Raw genomic sequence first — 19,631 nt, 5'->3', positions numbered from 1 at the left:
TCTGCTGGATCTGATTCAGCTCAGTTTGTTTTAAATCAAATTCAACAAATTCTACTTCTCCTACTCACAGCTAGCAGCAGTGATCGTGCTCATCCAGTCTGCACAAAGTCAAATCTCAGAGGCTTCCTTAAATTTATTCATGGAAAGCTGAATTAAATTCCCTCCAAACACCAGCGAAATGTCACCAATTAGCCATATGCCAGATGTCACATGCAACATCTCATATCATCAGATTGAAATTTACAATTATAGCCAGTCATTAACAGGCATGTTTTTCTGTCCAGCAACACAGGGACAATTCAGTGTGCTTCACATGAGTTCAAGGCATGCACTGAATTCACCTGAAATTCCAGGGAGAAATAAGAGAGTGCAGCAGTCATGTCAACTGAGAACTTAATATAGCTTTAGCATTGACTTGAACTCATGAAGTCCCTAAGGGACATATAATGAACATCTGGATGATGTCGTGTGACTTTGTTTGCATGTGTGTCCCCATAACAACATTTCCTAAATGGCGGCCTGCGTAGTTGGCACATGTGACAGAACCAGGACACTTCTGAAAGGTTTGTTTTTTGTCACTAAAGCTATAAGTCTCAACCAATTCAACAATTGTAATGCTTCAATAACATGTCCAACATCACATTTAAAAACTGACAACATTTCTAGAAAAACTCCATATAAACCAAGTTAATTCAATATCATAGCTTCATCTGATTTTTTAAAATAGTTATGAGGAAAACAAAAAAAAAACATGTCAATGAGCAGCTAAATTATTAAAAACTGCAAAGTTATTGTGTGTGTTATTGCTGTGGAAACACATATAGTAAATGGTCTTTTCTAGACTTGATGACCACTCAAAGCACCTTACAGTAGTTATTTTTACCATCTACACACACATTCATACAGTGCATCTATGAGAGATGGTTCTGGGTTCTTGTTTACACATCAAAGCACTGATGGCGGAACATTGGACAAAACATAATTTACATGAGAGCTGTGATTTGTAAAAATGATTGACGTGTAAACCATGTTTGGGTTTAGATCATTTTCACAGTTTATTACAATGTATTTCACTGGAAACAGATATTTAAAAACTGAACTCGTTTGTATAATTACAAACTAGATGGCAGGTGGGTGGTCGGTCAGAAATATGAGGCTCCTCCCATTCTTCCTGGGTAAAGTTGCAGGTTCACGGGCACAGCTCAGTTTATTTCCCTCTGGAGACCGAACATGTTTTCACCCATAACTTCAGCAATCTGAATGTTTACCACACACTACTTCTATGACTCAACTCCTGACTCCTACTGTTCTTTAGTACCAGGTTTTGCCTCTCTGGATAAAGTGGTTGGAAAACAATTGCCCCTGCAGCAGCCTGTAGCTTGATTCTGCAGGGAGGTGTGTACCACCCTCAATCTGCCAAAAAAGGATTTCACTGGATTTCTGTCCAGTGAATAACAGAGCTGAGGTTTCCTTCAAACACCTCTAATATGAACTCACGATGTGCCCTGCATGGTTGTTTACTATTCCTACACAGACGACAACCTTTATTTGGTGTTTTTATTAAACTCGTACAAGGTATGTAAGACCTCAATTTAAGCATATTAAAGAGATCCACTTTACGGAAATGCCGATACTAAATGAGTAGCTTAAAGGGATAGTTCACAAAACACATCTTCAAAGGTAAAAAAACAACAGAAAATGTTGTGTCATCCAAGTGTCTGGAAGCCCTGGCATTCAAATTACACACAAAACTGCATCATTTACACCAAGTTTTAGTCTAAATGTCCGTAGTGTTCCCTCTGCCTGGAGCCACCCAGCACACACACACACCCAAAAGCTTGCATCTCTGTAAATTACGAGTCAAATTTGGTGTCATCCAAGTGACAGGAGCAGTACGGAGGCATTTTATGCTTTTTTCTATTTTGCTTTATTTAAATTTGAAGAGTCCGCAGTTACTTCAATTGTTTTTGGATTTGGCTGCAACACTGTTTACCCCTGAAACTTCAAAAGGGTTTTGTGGACTCAAACACTTCTCCCTACCCCCCCACAGGCATAGTGCTGAGTAGATAATGAGTGAATTTTCATTTTTCTGTGAACTATCCCTTTAAGTGCAGAGACTGATTTTCTGTGAAGTATTTCTGGTAGTGTTCCTGTGTTCAAAACATGTAAGTTGATTTGCAGGGGTTTTATATTTGATGACATAAACCTCTTACAGCTCATAGGAAACTGGTTATATTCACTCACCTTAAAGACTAAATATCGTTTTTGATCTGAATGAATTGATTTTCTTTGTCATATTAAAATACAGGGAACTGCATAATTAATCAAAAAAAATCACATCAGTAATCTAGCTGCATATCCACATTTAGTAAGTCATGTGCTGAACTAACCTTGAGTTAACCTCACTAAACTGGAGGACAATACAAGGACACAAACACAGAAAGCTGAGGGAAGGGAGTGTACTGCACGGCTTATTTGCCAAAATACAAATTAAATATAAAATCACACATAAGTTAAAAACAGCAGAAACAAAGTAGAAATATAGATGTATATGTAGAAATGTCAGTTGTAGAAAATGAAAATTGGATTTGGCAGAAACAAAGGCAATATTAAAACTATAAAACAGTTATTCATCTTAAATATGTCAGAAGCTGCACATCAACAAAAATGCGATCATACATGATCACATTACTTTTCCTGAAAAGGTTGATACACAAGTTAAATTATTCCATCTGCACCGTTGTGTTCAAAAAGTGTTTTAAATATGTTTTACGTGATATTGATTCGGAAACCAGTTTCATTTAAAGCATTTGCACATTAAGAATTAAGATATTCCTTTGGATCAGTACAAACAGAATGGAAGAGAAGCACTCCTCAGTCCGTGTCATTTTATTCAGGGGCATTGGAAACTGGCTGGAGGTCATTTGAGAGCATAGTTGAACTGGTTGGAGAACTTGTCATGTTTTCTTCCGTCAGCTTTACTCATCACCTGAGCCACTCTCCGCATACTGCTCCTGGAGGGACAGATAGAACGGGGGGCAGGAGAGGAAGATGGGAGGTGAAAGAATTAAGTAAGACGTCTTTCCACAGCAGGAAAAATGTATACATACCTCTACTGATTCTACACCGGAACACAAACCAACAAACCCCACTCAGTTCCACCACCACTCCATTTACACATGAACATGTGATCTGAACCATAATCATTTATAATATGAAGACATGTGATCACTTGATCCTCTGCCCACACTCTGATCAGCGATGGACTTGTCAACAACATGAAGGCAAACAAAAAATAGTTGGAGCTTTTATACCACTGCTATAACAGGGGGTTTGAGTACATACTTGTTGAAGACTTTTTTCTCCAGTCTGGAGCGGGATGTGTTGGCACTCTGCTTCAGATCACTGAGGTTGGGGAACTTCTTCTTCTTCCCTTTCCCTTTTTTACCCACTTTATGCGAACCCAGGTCTTCTCCTGTAGCTGCCTCAATGTCTCGCATCAGCTCTGCATCACGCCAGTCTAAAGCAGAGGAAGAAAATTTATTCCAGTTCTGATGCTGGAATTTTCTGAGATTAAAAAGTCACCATTGAAAATAGAACCGTTAACAAAATGCATTACAATTGTCATAAAACAAAAGAAACAAATGAAGGAGAACAGCACAGATGGGCTCAGGGTAAGGGTTAGGCATGTAGTTGTGATGGTTAAGGTGAGGGTAATAATACATCCTTTGCTCAGACTGCTTTTTCTGTGGAAGGAGAGAAAAACGAAAAAAACTTCGGAGAAAACCACTATGCAAAACCACATCCTGCTTTGATCTATATGTACTATGTACCTGTGTGCTTAACGGCAGCTCTTTCACCAACAATCTGTTTTTTCCAGTAACGTTTGCTAACGTCACATGTTGCGGCTCAGGATGTCGAGCGGGTCGTCAACTAATTGGAAGGTCAGGTTCGATCCCTAGCTCCTCCAGCCCTGCATGTTGATGAGTCCCAAACAGAGGAGAGCTATATATAGCAGTACTGTATGAATGGGTGGATGTGACTCGTGGTGTAAATCGCAGTAGACATCTCTTATGTAAAAAAAAAAAATTGGACATGAGCAGTGACAGCAGACTGGGACACACATTCTGCCATTTATTAAAGGTAAGTTAATGAAACACTATCATGTTAATGGTTACATTTCGTTATGTGACATCAGTCAGAGTGAGCGCAGGGTAATTCTAAATTAGTGACAAAATGAAACTTGAGACTGAAGCACACAATAAAAAAAAAATGAACAGCAGTGATGTAACTAAGTCTTTGTGTAGGTTCACATTATCTGTGCATAGTTAAATCCTTCATTAAACAACTACTCTCTATCTGCTGCAATTACAGACTCAAACGTTCACAAAAAGTCATTTGACTGAGAAGTGTAATGAAGTAATTGCAGCCGATAGCGTAAATGAGCTCATACTGCCCAGTTTTGCACACCATAAGTAGTAAACAGTGTGTTGTACAGAGCCATTTGGATCCAATTCTGGTGTTAATGAAAAGTGTAATGTCATAATTCTGGGTGATAAAGAAAAAGTGGCTGTAATGCAGAGTAATGATGTTCTAAACGAAGAGACACTTCTACTTAATGACGTCCTGCGCTGGAATTAGAGATAAACCTGCAGTAATGCAAAGTAATTACACTGTGATTGTGATGGGATTAAAGCTGGGCTCTCTGCTCTGTCAAAACACTGACCCCAGATCAGTGTGGGTGTGGGGTTATTAATCAGCCCGTCTGACCCTGGGTCTGACTGGACCTTCAAATATCCCTCATTACATGACACACACACACACACACACACACACACACACACACACACACACACACACACACACACACACACACACACACACACACACACACACACACACACACAGACAGGGGAGCAGTAATTGAAAAGCAGCTGGTGTATTTAAGAGAATCATTACTGCTAAAAGGAGAGCAGCTGCATTTACATAGTGTGTGTGTGTCAGAAAGAAAGAGAGAAAGCGAGAAAGAGATAGAGAGAGAAAGAGAGCAAGAAAGAAGAGATGCCCATGAGAGAAAGACAGTCTTTTGAATTTAATCCATGTTACAGCAGGGCTCTTCACTCTGTCAACACCTTTTAGCCTTTACAGCTGGGGTCTGTGTGTGTGTGTGTGTGTGTGTGTGTGTGTGTGTGTGTGTGTGTGTGTGTGTTAGGCCTGGTACTTCCTGGCTAAACACGCACGCACACACAAGCAGGCATTTGGGGTCTTTGGTTTGTTCAGTCTTTCAGCTACGCACCACTAAGCACAGCGGTAGTGTATGTGTGTGTGAGATGGACAGAGAATGAATCCAGAGAAGCACAGTGTAGCGGAACATCAATTCCCTGCATCTGTCTGTCACCTGCATGAACTCTGATGCAAACCTTCATAAGCAGACAACAAAGACCCAACACAGACTCTCAGTCTCTCTCACACACACACTCACACACACACACACACACACACACACACACACACACACACCTTAGTGAGGACAGTCATTGACAATGCATTCCATAGCACCTTACCCTAATTCTGACCCTTACCCTAAAACAAAGTCTTAACCCTCAAACAGCCCTTTAAAAAAGTGAAGAAAGGCCATAATGTCCTTACTCTGTAGGGTCTATGCCTAAAAGTCCTCACAAAGGCATAAGTACAGAACACACACACTTTCATACCATTGTACTGAGACATGCTATCCTGTATGCTAAGAGGTCAGTGTACGACACGTGCAGTGATGGAGCAGCACATCTTCATGTGTTGACTTGTGTCTAGTAGCTGGTATAAATAATAGTACTGGCTGATTGAGTGTTTTAGACTCACATGCTTAGGAAGAAGAACAGTGCATTTAAACAATGGAAAGGATTGAATGGGGGTCAAAGGTCATCAACCAGGGACAGCTGGAGAGAGACCAAGGAGGACAGACACATTTAACACCAGAGAGCATCTTTGATCAGAGACAGAGGTTACACCTGTTACTTTGACACTCCAGGGTCAGGAGATTTTCTGGGACTACTTAAATAACAAGTTGTCTGTAGCATAGTCATTTGCATAGTCTTCAGATCCTGTGCAGTAGCTGGTTTGCAGATTGTCAAACAGATATTGTTTGCAAAATGAGCAACAGAAGTCTTTTCCAAGCCTCACATTTCAATACACTAAAGCCACACAGTGTTAACTATGACAAAGGTTTGAAGTATCGCCAAGTTCCTTTGACTTTGGTTTGGTTTATTGACAACATTTAAATATATTTGCAAAATATATTTTATACATATGTATATCAATTACAAATGTTGGCTCCTAATCTGTTGCTATGGTAACTGGTGTCAGCTGACCTGCACAGTGTCCTGTCATTGACTGGTTAACCTCACTGTATACAGTATTTATACGATGTGTGTATGTGAGACCGAAGAGGTAGAGGGCGCTGAGGCCAAACATCCATCAACTCACTCAGGCCACTGTCCATTTTTCTGTGAGATTGATTTGTGTGTGTGTGCGCGCGTGGAAGTGTGAGAGAGAGAGAGAGAGAGAGAGAGAGAGACTAGATGTGAGATTGACTCATGGATCAATAGTGTTGTTTGTAACAAAAGATGCTATTTCACAACTCACTGGACTCAACTACCCCCACTCCACCCCCACTCCACCCACACACACACACACACACACACACACACACACACACACACACACACACACACACACACACACAGAGCTGACCAGCAGTTAACGAGACACTGCACGCGGCGAGTGGACATCTTGCAGACTAGAGACTCTCGTTTTCTAACCTAACAATGCGTGACAGACCACACAGATGACTTGATCTGTTATCGTCTTTGCAAACTATTATTGTTTGTTGTGTGTTGTTTCAGACTGGACATACACTGAGCTGTGATGGACAATATCACTAGTGCACAAAAAGGAAAATATATCACAAACTGATCTGAGCATTTAGACCAGCAGCAAAACAGCCAGTGCCATGAAACCAACAACACTACCAGACCACACAACAGCACAGGAATCTCAGACTAAGCACTTTCTTGGTTTGGTTTGAATCCTATCTTACAGGGCGTTTCTTCAACGTGTCATGACGTAGATAGACATTCTTACACAGCCGAGGTGCCCCAAGCCTCGGTGCTTGGTCTCTCTGTCTCAGCCATATTCAACACTTCCTTGGGCCCAATTATCTGCTCATGACAGATTTGGTTCCTTAGGTTTGTGACATCACAAACCCTGGCTGTCTGAATATGTATTTTCCGACTGGCATTTGTTAATTACAGTGTTTAGGCGGGAATAAAGGTAATGTTTAACTCAGTCTGCACACTGCGCCACCCCCACTAACTGCAAGGCACTGCTATCATTGAAACTGTATTAATATTGAATGTCTACATTGCACGAAATTCAAAACTGCACTTCTATGGGCCTTTAACTATACACATGCCGAGAGTAAAGCTCATAAGATGAACGGTTTTCGAGAAATGTGTTCCACCCACAGACAGACAGAGATTTCTGGAATTAGTAGATGATGATAATTGTACATACAAAGATGTAAGCTCTGAAAAAAATTAGTAAGTAGACCCTGAGTACAACAAAATATTGATGTATATCTACTAAGTATGAAAGGACATTTTTGACAATTTTTGAAATCAGTAGTTTGACAAACTCGAGGTTTAGATTACTTTTTCGAGAGCTGTCAACCACATCTTTAGTAGTCCATATATTGCCAAAGCTTTTTCTCATCCACAGAGGAAGACTGTAAGAACATCTGGAAGCTCCGGAAAAGGCTTTAGTGAGAATCAAGAGTTTAAGGATTTTATTTGCTGTTGTTTCACATTCTAAACACATGTTACTTTCCCTCCAATGAATAATTAGTTACTTTGATTGAGTATTAGTTGGTCTTAATTCAAACCCAATACATCCATGAAGTGAAGTTTACACTTGCATCTCTTCATTTACTGCTGATCTCTTTGTTTCAGCCTACAGACTGTTCTGTTGTATTTGTTGTGGACTGATTTAGTTTTTAATTTCTAGTGTTCCTAGTTTGTTGCCTTTTACTTTTAATGAGCGCTTACACTAACTGACCACTAAAGAAAACCAGTTCTTAGAGTCCAACACTGCTGTACAAGGTTATTCACTACTGAAATCTAGAATAAAGGTCTTACTTTTAAACAGGTATATTTTTGCGTGTATGGATGCAGTTTACTTATACTTCAGCATTTTTCAGAGTTCAGTAATGGTTACTGTGTGTGTGTCACTCCTCACCAGGCTGCTCTATCCTCTTCCTCCTCTCCTCCTGCTCCTCCCTCACTTGGTCCTCCTTCCTGCAGGGTCTTCCCTCCTGGTCTCGAGGAATGATCCGGCCATGGAAAGGACACTAGAAGAAACACAGTTCTTACTCAAACATATACTGTTACCATTAGAGGAAACAGAAACAAATGTAAATGTGTGTTTGTCTTGTTACCTTGAGCCGGTCCTGCCTCTGACACAGCTTTCCATTACCCAGTGGAGCTCTACAGTAATGGCTGACAGGAGTGAAGCTTCCTGGAAAGGAGATGTATCTGCTCCTGCTCTCTGCCAGCAACTGCTCATTCTCCACCTCTTCCTCCACATCAATGGGCACCCAGAACTGATGCTGAGAGGCGGCTCTGCACAAAGAAAAAACATAGGATCACAAAAAACACATAGCCATAGGTAATCTGCAATAAAATGTAAAAATGATGAAACCAACTGTTACAGTATAAAAATGGAATTTCTTTTATTCAACATCCACGGGATAGCACACTGTTTAAAACTGGCTGACAGTACATGAATAAGGAGAGCGTGAAATGTAGTTTCCAGATGCTGGGTTTATTATCAAATTCTATGAGAGTAAATGTAGTGGATATTTTGAGGGGATTTCATCGCAGACATAAAATTTCTTCTGTTGAAACATTAACTAACATTCATTCACATGTCCTAATAAAGCTTTTACAAAAAAAAACTCATTTATGTGTTTAGATAAAAATGAAACAGGTCAATGATATGCACAGTCATGTAGGGCAACCTTTGTGTCTATCAGTGATATGTTCCATGAGTGTTCTGTAATTACTTAATGATCTTGCCCGCATTGGGCTGCTCCTGGCCCCAGTAGTAAAGGTCCAAACCAAATGGAACCACAGGAGCATCAACAGCCTTCTGGTCTGAACTGGACTGAGATGAACTGGGACCTGATGAGCTGCTGCTGCTGCTGCTGCTGTGGGAAGACAAGTGGAGGGAGAGTTAAACTAGCTTCATACAGAAACTTCAAAATAGTGTGAGTGCAGCTGAAGGTAACCAAGACATTTCACACACAGGCTTGAAAAGGAACTGGGAGAGTGTTTGTCAAATCAAATGGAGCTTGTGTATGTGTTAAATGCAAACGAGTAAGAGTGTAACAGAGCAGCCATTAAATACAGACTTCACTGCTTGAACTACAAACTGATGTTGTCCTTGGTAATTATTTATTTCAGGTTTTAATCAGATAACAGCATTGCTCTGAGCAAACACTTATATCTACCACTAGTTTTCTAATTGTCTTAAAAATATACGTGACTAAACAGACTGTTGCCCTGTTGGTACATGATTAGGTTCCAGGGTGCTCAGCTTGACCTAATTAGCCTGGTCATTAGATGCTGGGCCCTTGGGACCCAAGGTAATGTCTGCTGACAGAGGCAAGTGTTGTTTTGGCAGCATCATTGCTGAAACAGGTTAATCTCTATCCATGTTTAAGATGTCAGGATTAGGTTTAGGATTAACTGTTAATAATTTACAACATAACATAGCAATTTTAGGTTAGTGCTTGTGTTATCAATGTTTCAGAATCAGAAGTATTTTATTAATACCCGGAGGGAAATTCAAGTTTATAATGACATTTACTTTGACCTGAAGACAGAAACTTTTAAGACGGAAACAAATTTTAAATCATGAGCATCTTAAAAGTACACACACCTGCTTTCAGTTATCTAATACTACACTACAGGGCGGCTGTGGGGTAGACCGTTCGTCCTCCAACCAAAAGGTCGGAAGTTCGATCCCCAGTCTTCCCATCTGCATGCCAAAGTGTCCTTGGGCAAGATGCTGAACCCCGAATTGCCCCACAGAACAAAAAAGTGCTGGATCATTTGTACTAATCGTAGTACACATGAACCCATGAAAATAAACATCATCATAAAATATTTGGAGAACATTGTGCCTACTTGCATTTCCTCTCTTCCAAGTAATAGAAAACAATTATTTAAATGCACATCATATGAAAACGTAAATCACATTTTAAATGTTGAAATTGCAATGTGCAAATATGCATATTTCCTCCCAGTCTGCTTATTTCAGTGCTACATTACTCAAAGTTGAGCTCATAATGCATTATACGTTAACTTGCAAAATGCAAGTATAATGCTATAATAATAAACCTTGTATATTAGATTAACAGCTACAGTGTTATTGGAGCTCATGCTCCAGTATTTGAGGTAAGAGGGAAGGAAAGTAGGAAGTGGGACGTGTGTGACTGCAGGTGAGAAGGTGAAAAGGGGGCAGAACAGGAAAATAAGGTAGGAAGAGGTAATGGAGGATGAGAGACAATAGACCCAGGGGTGTCCAAGAGGAGGTTAAAGAAGGTGGAAATGTTAAGTTAGGAGGTAAGCGGGAGGACTTGTCACCTGGGCTCCACAGGTAGAGGAAGGCTCTGTTTTAGGAGGCGCACCGTGGCAGCTGCACAGGTTGGATCCTGCTCCTCTTCAGTAAGACGCTTCATACGCCTGGTAGAAGACGAGCGTGAGGAAGAATGGGGGGCTGGAGCTGCAGGTCTCTTTGCAGGAGGTTTTGCTGTGACAGGTGCTGCTGAGGTGGAAGCAGTGGGATCCAGACCTGACAACAAAGACAAGAAGAAATTATGATCAAACTGTAAAATTGTTAAACAGATAAACAGACTGTCTTTTGTCTTTGTATCCATCTTTTCTGTGTTTTTTCCAACAACCGCTCATCCGATCGACATCACACCGGGACACTCAACCAGTTGGCCAGAGATACAGAAAGTGTTTCTTGAAAAGAAAAATGCATTCAGCTGGAGTAAGAGGTTAAGTTCAGATTGAAACACACCACAGAACCCTCATGGTCTAGTTGGGCATTGTCATGTTTATTGAGCTAGTAAGCCAGACCAAACCTTTAGTCCCCACAGATTTTGACAAAATTATAACACAATGGATGACTCTTATCCTCTTCCTCATATAGAGAGTTGTGTTGATCACAGCACAGAAAAATGTGACTCGGTAACAAAGTTGCTGATTGGCCGGTTTGAAGATGGAGTGCTAATAGGCACAGTGGCTGTGGCTCGGGTAATAAAGAGGGTTGTCCACTAACCAGAGGGTGGGTGCTTTGATCGGAGAGGGCCTGAGGTGATACAAAGGCTGCCATCCTAGGAGTCTTCCACGTGGCCTTCACCTCAGATTGGATTGATTTTGTTTTTCTTTAAGCATCAACACCCAATTTACACCACACAGGCCTGTATGGCATTCTCCTTCCTAATGAGGTGTAATGTTTATCTTAATAAACACATTTTTTTGTTCATTTTCAAATACTGAGCCAATTTATACATGAATTTGTTATTTATAAATATTGTAATTTCAGTGGCCAGGCATGAAGTTTCTCTATATTTAATATGATTTTAAGGTCTTGACCTTCTATGTAAAGTGTCTTGAGATGTATATTATGATTTGGTGCTATACAAATACAATTGAAAATTGAATTGAAGTCAGCCAGGCGGACTTATTCTCTTTTACTGTTAATTTTTACTGTTCATTTTGTGTGTGCGTGTGTGCGCGTGCGTGTGTGTGTGTGTTTGTGTGCGTGTGTGTGGTCAAACACCAAGATCTCAGGGGATTGATCCAGACTTAAACACAAAAACCCATGCACATGTGCTGCAGGTGAGATCAGAGGGATGCAGTAAGCTGAGAGCTGCCAACATGCTGATCCCTCACATAATTAGGGCTGATCTGGACACTTCAAAGAGTCGACCGCTGCCACAGTGCACCAACAGATCCACACACAGGACAGTTTTTAAACTATGTTTAAAGAGTATAGGGCACACAATTATTGTTAAAAATTTCAATAAATGTAATTAAATGTAAAAAGGGGCCAAACTTTTTTTTTTCTGTCAGAACACAACTGATTAAAGTTGTGGAAGTAAATTATGTAGAAAGAGAAACATGATTTTATGAAAAGCCTGTCTGTGTTAACCGCAGGCCTTGCTTTGAATTCTAATAAGAAACAACCAGCGATCTGCTGATGCCAGTCTGTCAATGTCACAAAGGATTTCATGGATGCTTTGGTTCCAGAAGACACATTATAGCAAATGACAAATTCTACTGAAGACAATACACTGTCACAGACACGTGTGTCTCGGATGGATATAATAAACTAAGCTAACAGCAGAATTCTGCCAGCTGGTTGCAGGTTTCACAGCCGATAATCAAAAAAGAGCTTCAGAAATAATTTCAGGTGATTGAAGAGGAAACCATTGGTCATTTACTTAGAACCAGTGTAGATCCCTTCAAAAGTTGTCAATCAGAGTTGACCAGAGTCAGGGGTGGGAGCTCGGGGCACTCAATCATCACATGAGCATCTTTCTGGTACTTTCTACTACTCCTTTCCCACTGAAGAGTCAAACTCTTTTTTCGAGTGACAGACAAGCTGAGTCCTGCATTTCCTGCATTAGCTGAGATAGTGAATGACATGGGGATGTAGGTGGAGGGCTGGGTGGAGCTTAATGGAGCAGGGAGAGGGAGGGGTTGGAGGGGTTTGCTTTAAAGGCTCACACAAGCTTGATTCCCAGATTTGTATATTGTAGCTAAATACATTAGCTTGATCTTGTTCCTGTTCACTGTGTCCTACAAATAGGCCTCATTTTACAAAACAACCACATATAGTGTATGTCAATAGTCAAGTGGCAGACCATCATTCCAAACTCACCCTCTCTCGCCTCACTCATCCTGTCTTCACACCTCTCTTTTAAATACAGACTCAATCTGCTTCTCTCACCTTTTCAAACAAACCAGACAAACTAGCAGAAAGAAAAAGAGAAGAAGACAAAAGAGAGAAGGTAAGGGGAGAGAGATAGAAGCCAGTGGAAAGGCGGAAAGAAGTATTGATTTTCTTGGGTTAAGGAGGGCCTGTAATTAAAATGTTAATTTGAGAGAGAGATAGTGTCCTGACAGCAGAGAGAGGGATAAGAGGACTGATAATCAGGATGACACAACAGCACAGAGGGGATGAAGAAGGTGAGAGAGGAGTACAGACGTACACTCTGTGAGCACTTTATTAGAAACACCATTTCTGTACATTTGTCAGGTGCACATTCAGGCTGCCAATCTCCTGATCTACCACATCACAAAGGATCCACTGGATTCACATGTGGTGATTGTGGAGGTCACTGAAGTTCACAGAGCTCACTGTCATGCTCATACAACTAGACATTATCATGCAGGAAGTAGCCATGAGAAGATGCTGAACTGTGACCATGAATAGACAAACATGATCACAACAACACTACTCATAGAGACTGTGACATTCAGAATATGATTGATTGGTATTAAGGGCCCAGAGTGATTCAAGGAGACATTTACCATCACACCACCAGCAGCAGCATGTAGTGTTGACATTAGTCAGCTCAGGTCCATGGAATCATTCTATTGATTCCAGATTGGGACTCTACCATCTGCAGCCTCAACAGAAATCAAGATTGTGTCCTGTGAGTCTGTGTCACTGCAGCCTCAGATTTCTGGTCTTTGCTGTTGTAGACCATCCATCTATGGGTTTGGCATGTTGGTATTTCTGAGATGCTTCACCACACTTCTAAAGACTGGTTATCTGAATTACTGTAGCCTATCTGTCAGCGCCAACCTGTCTGACCATTCCCCTCTGACCTCTGTCATCAACGTCTTGAAACATCTTGAAAACACGTTACATGTGTTAAACAAGTGTCACTTCATTTGTCCCAACACTCAACTGCAGAGCAGTGTACGTCTACTCCAGTTAAAAGATATAAAAGATGAACAAGCAGGACATTTTTCCTAACTTGCAGCACAAATCTTTATTTTGTAAATAACTGTCAGCATTCCTTTGAAATTCAGAGAAAATGGCAGGTGTGTGTGTGTGTGTGTGTGTGTGTGTGTGTGTGTGTGTGTGTGTGTGTGTGTGTGTGTGTGGTGGTAAAATCTGTGTGCAGGGCTAATAGGGGCTCATTAAAGAGGTTGCATTGTTAATTTGGTATGGCCTCTGCAGATCGTAATGATCTAGCCCACTAATCACCCTGACACACACACAGCTGCTTTGGACCCATCAGATACAATCTAATTACTTTTGTGTCTAATTGATTAGTAATGGCGGACAGTGGGAGGAGAGAGGGACGGCCTCACAGGTAAAGAATTGGCTCAGTGTGAATGTAATGACTCAGGAGGGGAGTACAGAGCAGGGGTCAGAGGCCACCTCCCAACCACAACAACATGGCTGACCTAGCAATAACGGCACTGTCAACATGTTCTGTTATGGTGTCATTAACGCATACATATAAATACAGACACCCCCATAAACACATATGAATCCACATATAAATCTATACGAGGGATGGCGAGAGGCTTGAATATGGCTGACAGAGCAGCATTGTCAGACAGTTAGTGTTTACAATTGCCTGGAGCCTTCACATGTCCACTGATAATGATATTAACAGCATTCAAATTCCATCTAATATTTAGAAAAAACATGTTGCTATGTAGCTGACACAGCAATAAAATGAACAGGCAGCTGGTTAATGACCTGAGTATTTAACCTCTAACCTACTGTGATGCCTGGAGGCTAAACATGATCCATACGAGTCCAATGCAACCACGACGCAAGAAGGACCAAGACTTTAATACTCCTATGTAGCTAGTGATGACTGTGTGTAGAGGTAAATGGATGTGTTGACAAGACAATATCCATCAAAGGTGCACAGGGAAAATGCTTGTGGAAAAAAAAAAGCTATCTGTCTCCATTAAAAGTCACTGCTGCATTCAAATCTGACAAAAACACTCACTCAACCATCAGAACCCAGTATGTGAGACTGGGCCAGGTCACTAACTACCTTCTTTAAGCCTGGCTAGGCTCAGGAAGCAGTTATGGTCATGTCAGTCTTGGGTTAACACCAAAAGTACTTTGTGTGAGTGGCTATCAACTGATTTCCTCCTCTGTAACACTAACCCATAGGAGGGTAATCACACCAATTGTTGGCCTGTGCTTTGTTTTTGCTTTAAGTTTTGAGATTCATAATGTAAAATACCATCAAATTTACTTTTCATTTTAAAAGGGGAAATAAATGTTATTCTGTACATGTTGCAGTATAAACGTTGAACAATTTTGGCCTCACCCAGAATGCTTATGCAACGTGCACAGAAAGGAGGTATAACACTTATTTGATCAATCTCAAATTTGTAAAACATTTTATCAAGTGTTTGTCATTCTATGCTCAAAAAGAAGAGTTTAAAACTACAATCTTCACTCAAGAGCAAAAAAATATACAAATATACATATGAAATCTGATTGATTGACAATGAAAACATTGGGAGCTTAACACATTAAGTCTGATTCCACATCTGATGTTACCAGGGATTTGTATTAAGCTGGACCACATTCATTTAAGGTCTTGACCCTCTATGTAAAGTGCCTTGAAATCATGAATATTATGATTTGGCTCTATACAAATAAAATTGAATTGAATCGCTAAATTTAGTTTTTAAAATCCCAAATAAAATTTGAGAGTATTTTCATAACAACACGAATTATCAACTGAATCTCTAAAACCCGTCAGCTTCAAACTGAGTTTCAGCTCATTGTGTCCAGAGCACAACTTTACTGTTCTGGTTCATTCTCAAGGTTCTTTACGTAAATTTTTGGTTGTGTTCAGATAAAAGGCTACAAAGAGCCATTTTCCTCTATCTGCTGAGCAGCAAACAGCAGACAGACATAGTCAGGGAGCAGCTCATGAAGAAAGTGGATCATTTGCTGCTGCAGAGTCAGATATTTCCCTCAGAAGGAGGTGGAGACCCAACACAGAGCTAAATGAGAGGGAATACTTTACTTCAGTATCATGAGACGAACACTGTAATGGAAAAATTGCATATGACCTTAGCTTGAACTCTTTCTTATGTCTGATCAATGCTGGTGTGCTGTGTTCAACAATAACTAATATAGAAACAGATGTGCTTGCATAAGAGGAACTCTCTGGTGTAGGTGCAGACAGACGATTCGAAACTAGACAGACATCTTTTACTTTTTACCCTTAACTATCAAATGCGCTGACTATTGCTATGCACTAGGCAGATGTAACCTCAGAGTTCATGTTCTTACTCGATGATGATCCTCTTGTTGACCCTGATCTGTGTAGCTAGCAAACTTTTTCTTTCACGCAGAAGCACGAGCAGACAGCTTCCTGTTTCAACCAGACTGCAAGTGGCTTTAGTTTTCATGCTATTACTCAGAAACAGTTGTCTTCTATGTTTCCTGTTTACCCGACTGTATAAGAACCTTCTCCTTTTACTATTCGAGGTGTTCCACTCTGAGCATTCATGCTGAGTGTGAAACCCTCTGCAGAGCTGTATTAAAGACCCAAAGATAATTCCAGTCTGAGAAACTCTTTATTTCATATCTCTGAATAAATTTCCACCACAACACAAACACGACTTCCCCACACAGCTGAATCTTAATTTTACACTTTATCTGCTGGATTCGGAAATAATCAACCATTTGCTAATAACTTCACCAGCAACTGAGAAGGTGGCGATTCAAGGTTGTTTTAAAACTCGTGGTGGTGACCAAAGGAATTACCAACTAATGCCAAGTTATGCTCAAGCCAAAGTATTTCATCTTTCTTTCCAACCATGACATAAAACAATGTCTCAAAATGATCTGAAACTAGAAACAACGGTCACTCACTGATTACTTTATTAGTAGCCAAATGATGGTTATTGTAGTTCAAAACCATTTTCATTTCTTTGATTTCCCAGTGTTATGTTGTATGGCGCACTCTGTGATCACTCACAAAAATGTGAAGGACTTCAGGACACTGACTTCATCAGTGAAGATATATGTTAAGCTGTTCTTTCTCCTGTTACTAATGTGTGCATCGCGAGAAACAGCAACCAGTGTTGTGCTTTTAGAAATATTGTAGTACAAGCCATGTGCAGATGATGTATATGATGAATGTATGACTAATTAAAGGAGAAGTACAGAAGCATGTGGTATGTAGATCTACTCACCCATAAAGGTTTGGAGTAACTTTGAGTCCTTCGGACGCTTTTAGATCCACAAGCGATCGGCGTATATCCATACAACGCAAGGGTTCAGGGCTAGCTCCGAGGCTGGCGAGACTCACAGGGGACTAGTGCTGGAGATTCATAGTAAATAAAGAGTTTCGCGGCAGATAATGCGTTATTTAGAGCTGTATTGTGGATGCCCCAATCACTTGCGTTGTATGGATATACGTCGATCACGTGTGGATCTAAAAGCGTCCAAAGGACTCAAAGTTACTCCAAACCTTTATGGGTGAGAAGATCTACATACCATATGCTGGAAATAAGGACCAGGTTGAAAAAAACCGAACTTCTCCTTTAAACTCCATGGTATGAGAGTTAAACAAGACCCTACTACAAAATGCCAATGGATCAGTAGGCAATTTTTTTGTGGTTACTAGCGAATTTGTTTTGTCTCAAAATAAACTAATTTAAGAAGCACCTCACTACTTAATTCCAACTCTTTCTAATTTAGAGGAAATTTGTTGTTGAGAATTGTTCAATTAAATTTTTTTAGGCTGGTTGAAACAGTGTGTTTGTGTGTTTGTGTGTGTGTGTGTGTGTGTGTGTGTGTGTGTGTGTGTGTGTGTGTGTGTGCGTGTGTGCGTGTGTGCGTGTGAGGCCTTCGTTTGTGTAACATGAATGTTTGTGTAGTTGGACTCACCATACTCGCTTCTTAGATGCTCTGGAATGTGTGGCTCATATCCCTCTTTCTCTGGAACCTCATCAAAGTCATCATCATCATCATCATCATCATCATCATCGTCATCCTCCTCACCCTTTCCGTCTGAAGAGGCCTTCATCTGAGGAAGGTTTAGCTTTTGTTAATATCAAAACTAGAAAAATATTTTATGATAATTTTAAAAATTACTATATTACGTGCACAATATTGTTTTGAGTGCAATGACGTTGGTAGGACTGGCAAAGAAATTAACTCAAGACAACAAAGCAGCTTGGCAGTCTGTTTATTAGGAGCTAACTATGACTAAGCCAAAAAGTGGAGTGCTGATACGGACACTTTGCACATAATATCCTCCAAAATTACACCTGCTATTTAAGCGCAAAAGTGTGCATAAATACAAACCATTTATCAAACCATTTACTGTTGTCTTTTATTCATGTTGTGTATCTCTTGCTGGGCTGCTGACAGTTGCCAGCCATTGCTTACTTGTCATAGCAGTGGTACCTTCCTCTTTAAGTGTTGGAGATCATTGTATGCACAAGATCTAATCTGTTCATACAGCTTTGCTTTTCTTACTTTTCTCTTTCCTTTACTCTCCTTGGATGTGTGATCTCTTTGGCTTTAGGGAGAATGGGATGACAATGATTGTGTGTGTGTGTGTGTGTGTGTGCGTGTGTGCGTGCGTGCGTGCGTGCGTGCATGTGTGTGAAAGAGAGATGAGCTTCCATCAATGCTAAGCAGAATTTACGGTTTTTAATTTCCTAGTGAGGTTGTTAGGCATTGGCTGAGCTACAATGCAGAACACAACACTCTTATATACACACACAGGGGTCATTTCCATGTCCTCAGCTGTTAAAGGCGAAGCAGCTACCACTTGTACTCAGACATGCACGTGCACGTGCACACACACCATTCTAGCAGCATAATAATCAGTGATTAGCCTTATGAGGAGCAGTAAAACCTAATGTTAAACTAACCTCTTATTCCCAAAGGCCTCTTTTTCATTAATGTGTAATACCTTTGTGAGAGTGTGTGTGTGTGTGTTTGTGTGTGTGTATAATATAGAAGACTGCACTGCTACTGTTGATAAAGCCTATTAAATTGTACAATTGGTTTACGAATGATGAGTCCTTAGATGATGATTGAAACATATCCACACCAACAACTCGACCAAAGGACAGTCAGTTACCCATGGCGGCACAAGTCTGTACACACTTCTCGATCCAGCAAACAGAGACCAATTCAAACACTTCATATTACAAATCAACCAGCAATGAAACAACTATTGCCTAATTAGTTGCAATTGATGCATGTACAGAGACAGAAACATGGTGGTTGGTAAAAGGGAGAGAAATTAGGCCTTATTCATCAAATTTAGTAGCTTGAAATGAAAAACATTTTGAGTAGTCATCAAGACTAGAAAAGCTTTATATAAAAACAGACCATTAAAAATATCTACTTTGTGATCATCTTTTTAAAACATGTCAAAAAAGCAATGTAGACAACAACTACTATGTAGAACTGCTACCAGTTTTCAGGACTGTGATGACTGACTGAAAAGACTCTACAGATCCAAGCTAAGTTTG

At 40.3% G+C, this 19,631-nt stretch overlaps 1 protein-coding gene across 7 annotated transcripts in view; it reads right to left on the bottom strand.

The window, feature by feature from the left end:
• Window positions 1-1,030: 1,030 nt before the first annotated feature.
• The window catches only part of uvssa (UV-stimulated scaffold protein A), a 37,987-nt gene continuing 19,386 nt past the window's right edge, over window positions 1,031-19,631 (bottom strand). For 2 of the 7 annotated variants that reach the window (XM_069531740.1, XM_020086448.2), the window contains exons 8-14: window positions 18,028-18,166; window positions 10,704-10,911; window positions 9,119-9,265; window positions 8,492-8,675; window positions 8,293-8,404; window positions 3,346-3,520; window positions 1,031-3,014 (exon numbers count right to left, since the gene is read on the bottom strand). In XM_069531740.1, the coding sequence (XP_069387841.1) occupies window positions 2,921-3,014; window positions 3,346-3,520; window positions 8,293-8,404; window positions 8,492-8,675; window positions 9,119-9,265; window positions 10,704-10,911; window positions 18,028-18,166 (1,059 nt within the window). In that variant the 3' untranslated portion in view covers window positions 1,031-2,920. The remainder of the gene's footprint in view (window positions 3,015-3,345; window positions 3,521-8,292; window positions 8,405-8,491; window positions 8,676-9,118; window positions 9,266-10,703; window positions 10,912-18,027; window positions 18,167-19,631) is intronic. The other 5 variants (XM_069531741.1, XM_020086456.2, XM_069531742.1 and 2 more) reach the window with 3 other exon arrangements.

Source organism: Paralichthys olivaceus, chromosome 9 (assembly GCF_024713975.1).
Source record: "Paralichthys olivaceus isolate ysfri-2021 chromosome 9, ASM2471397v2, whole genome shotgun sequence".
Taxonomy (NCBI): domain Eukaryota; kingdom Metazoa; phylum Chordata; class Actinopteri; order Pleuronectiformes; family Paralichthyidae; genus Paralichthys; species Paralichthys olivaceus.
Note: the sequence above shows the minus strand (reverse complement) of the source record. Positions and strands in the feature narration are given on the sequence as shown.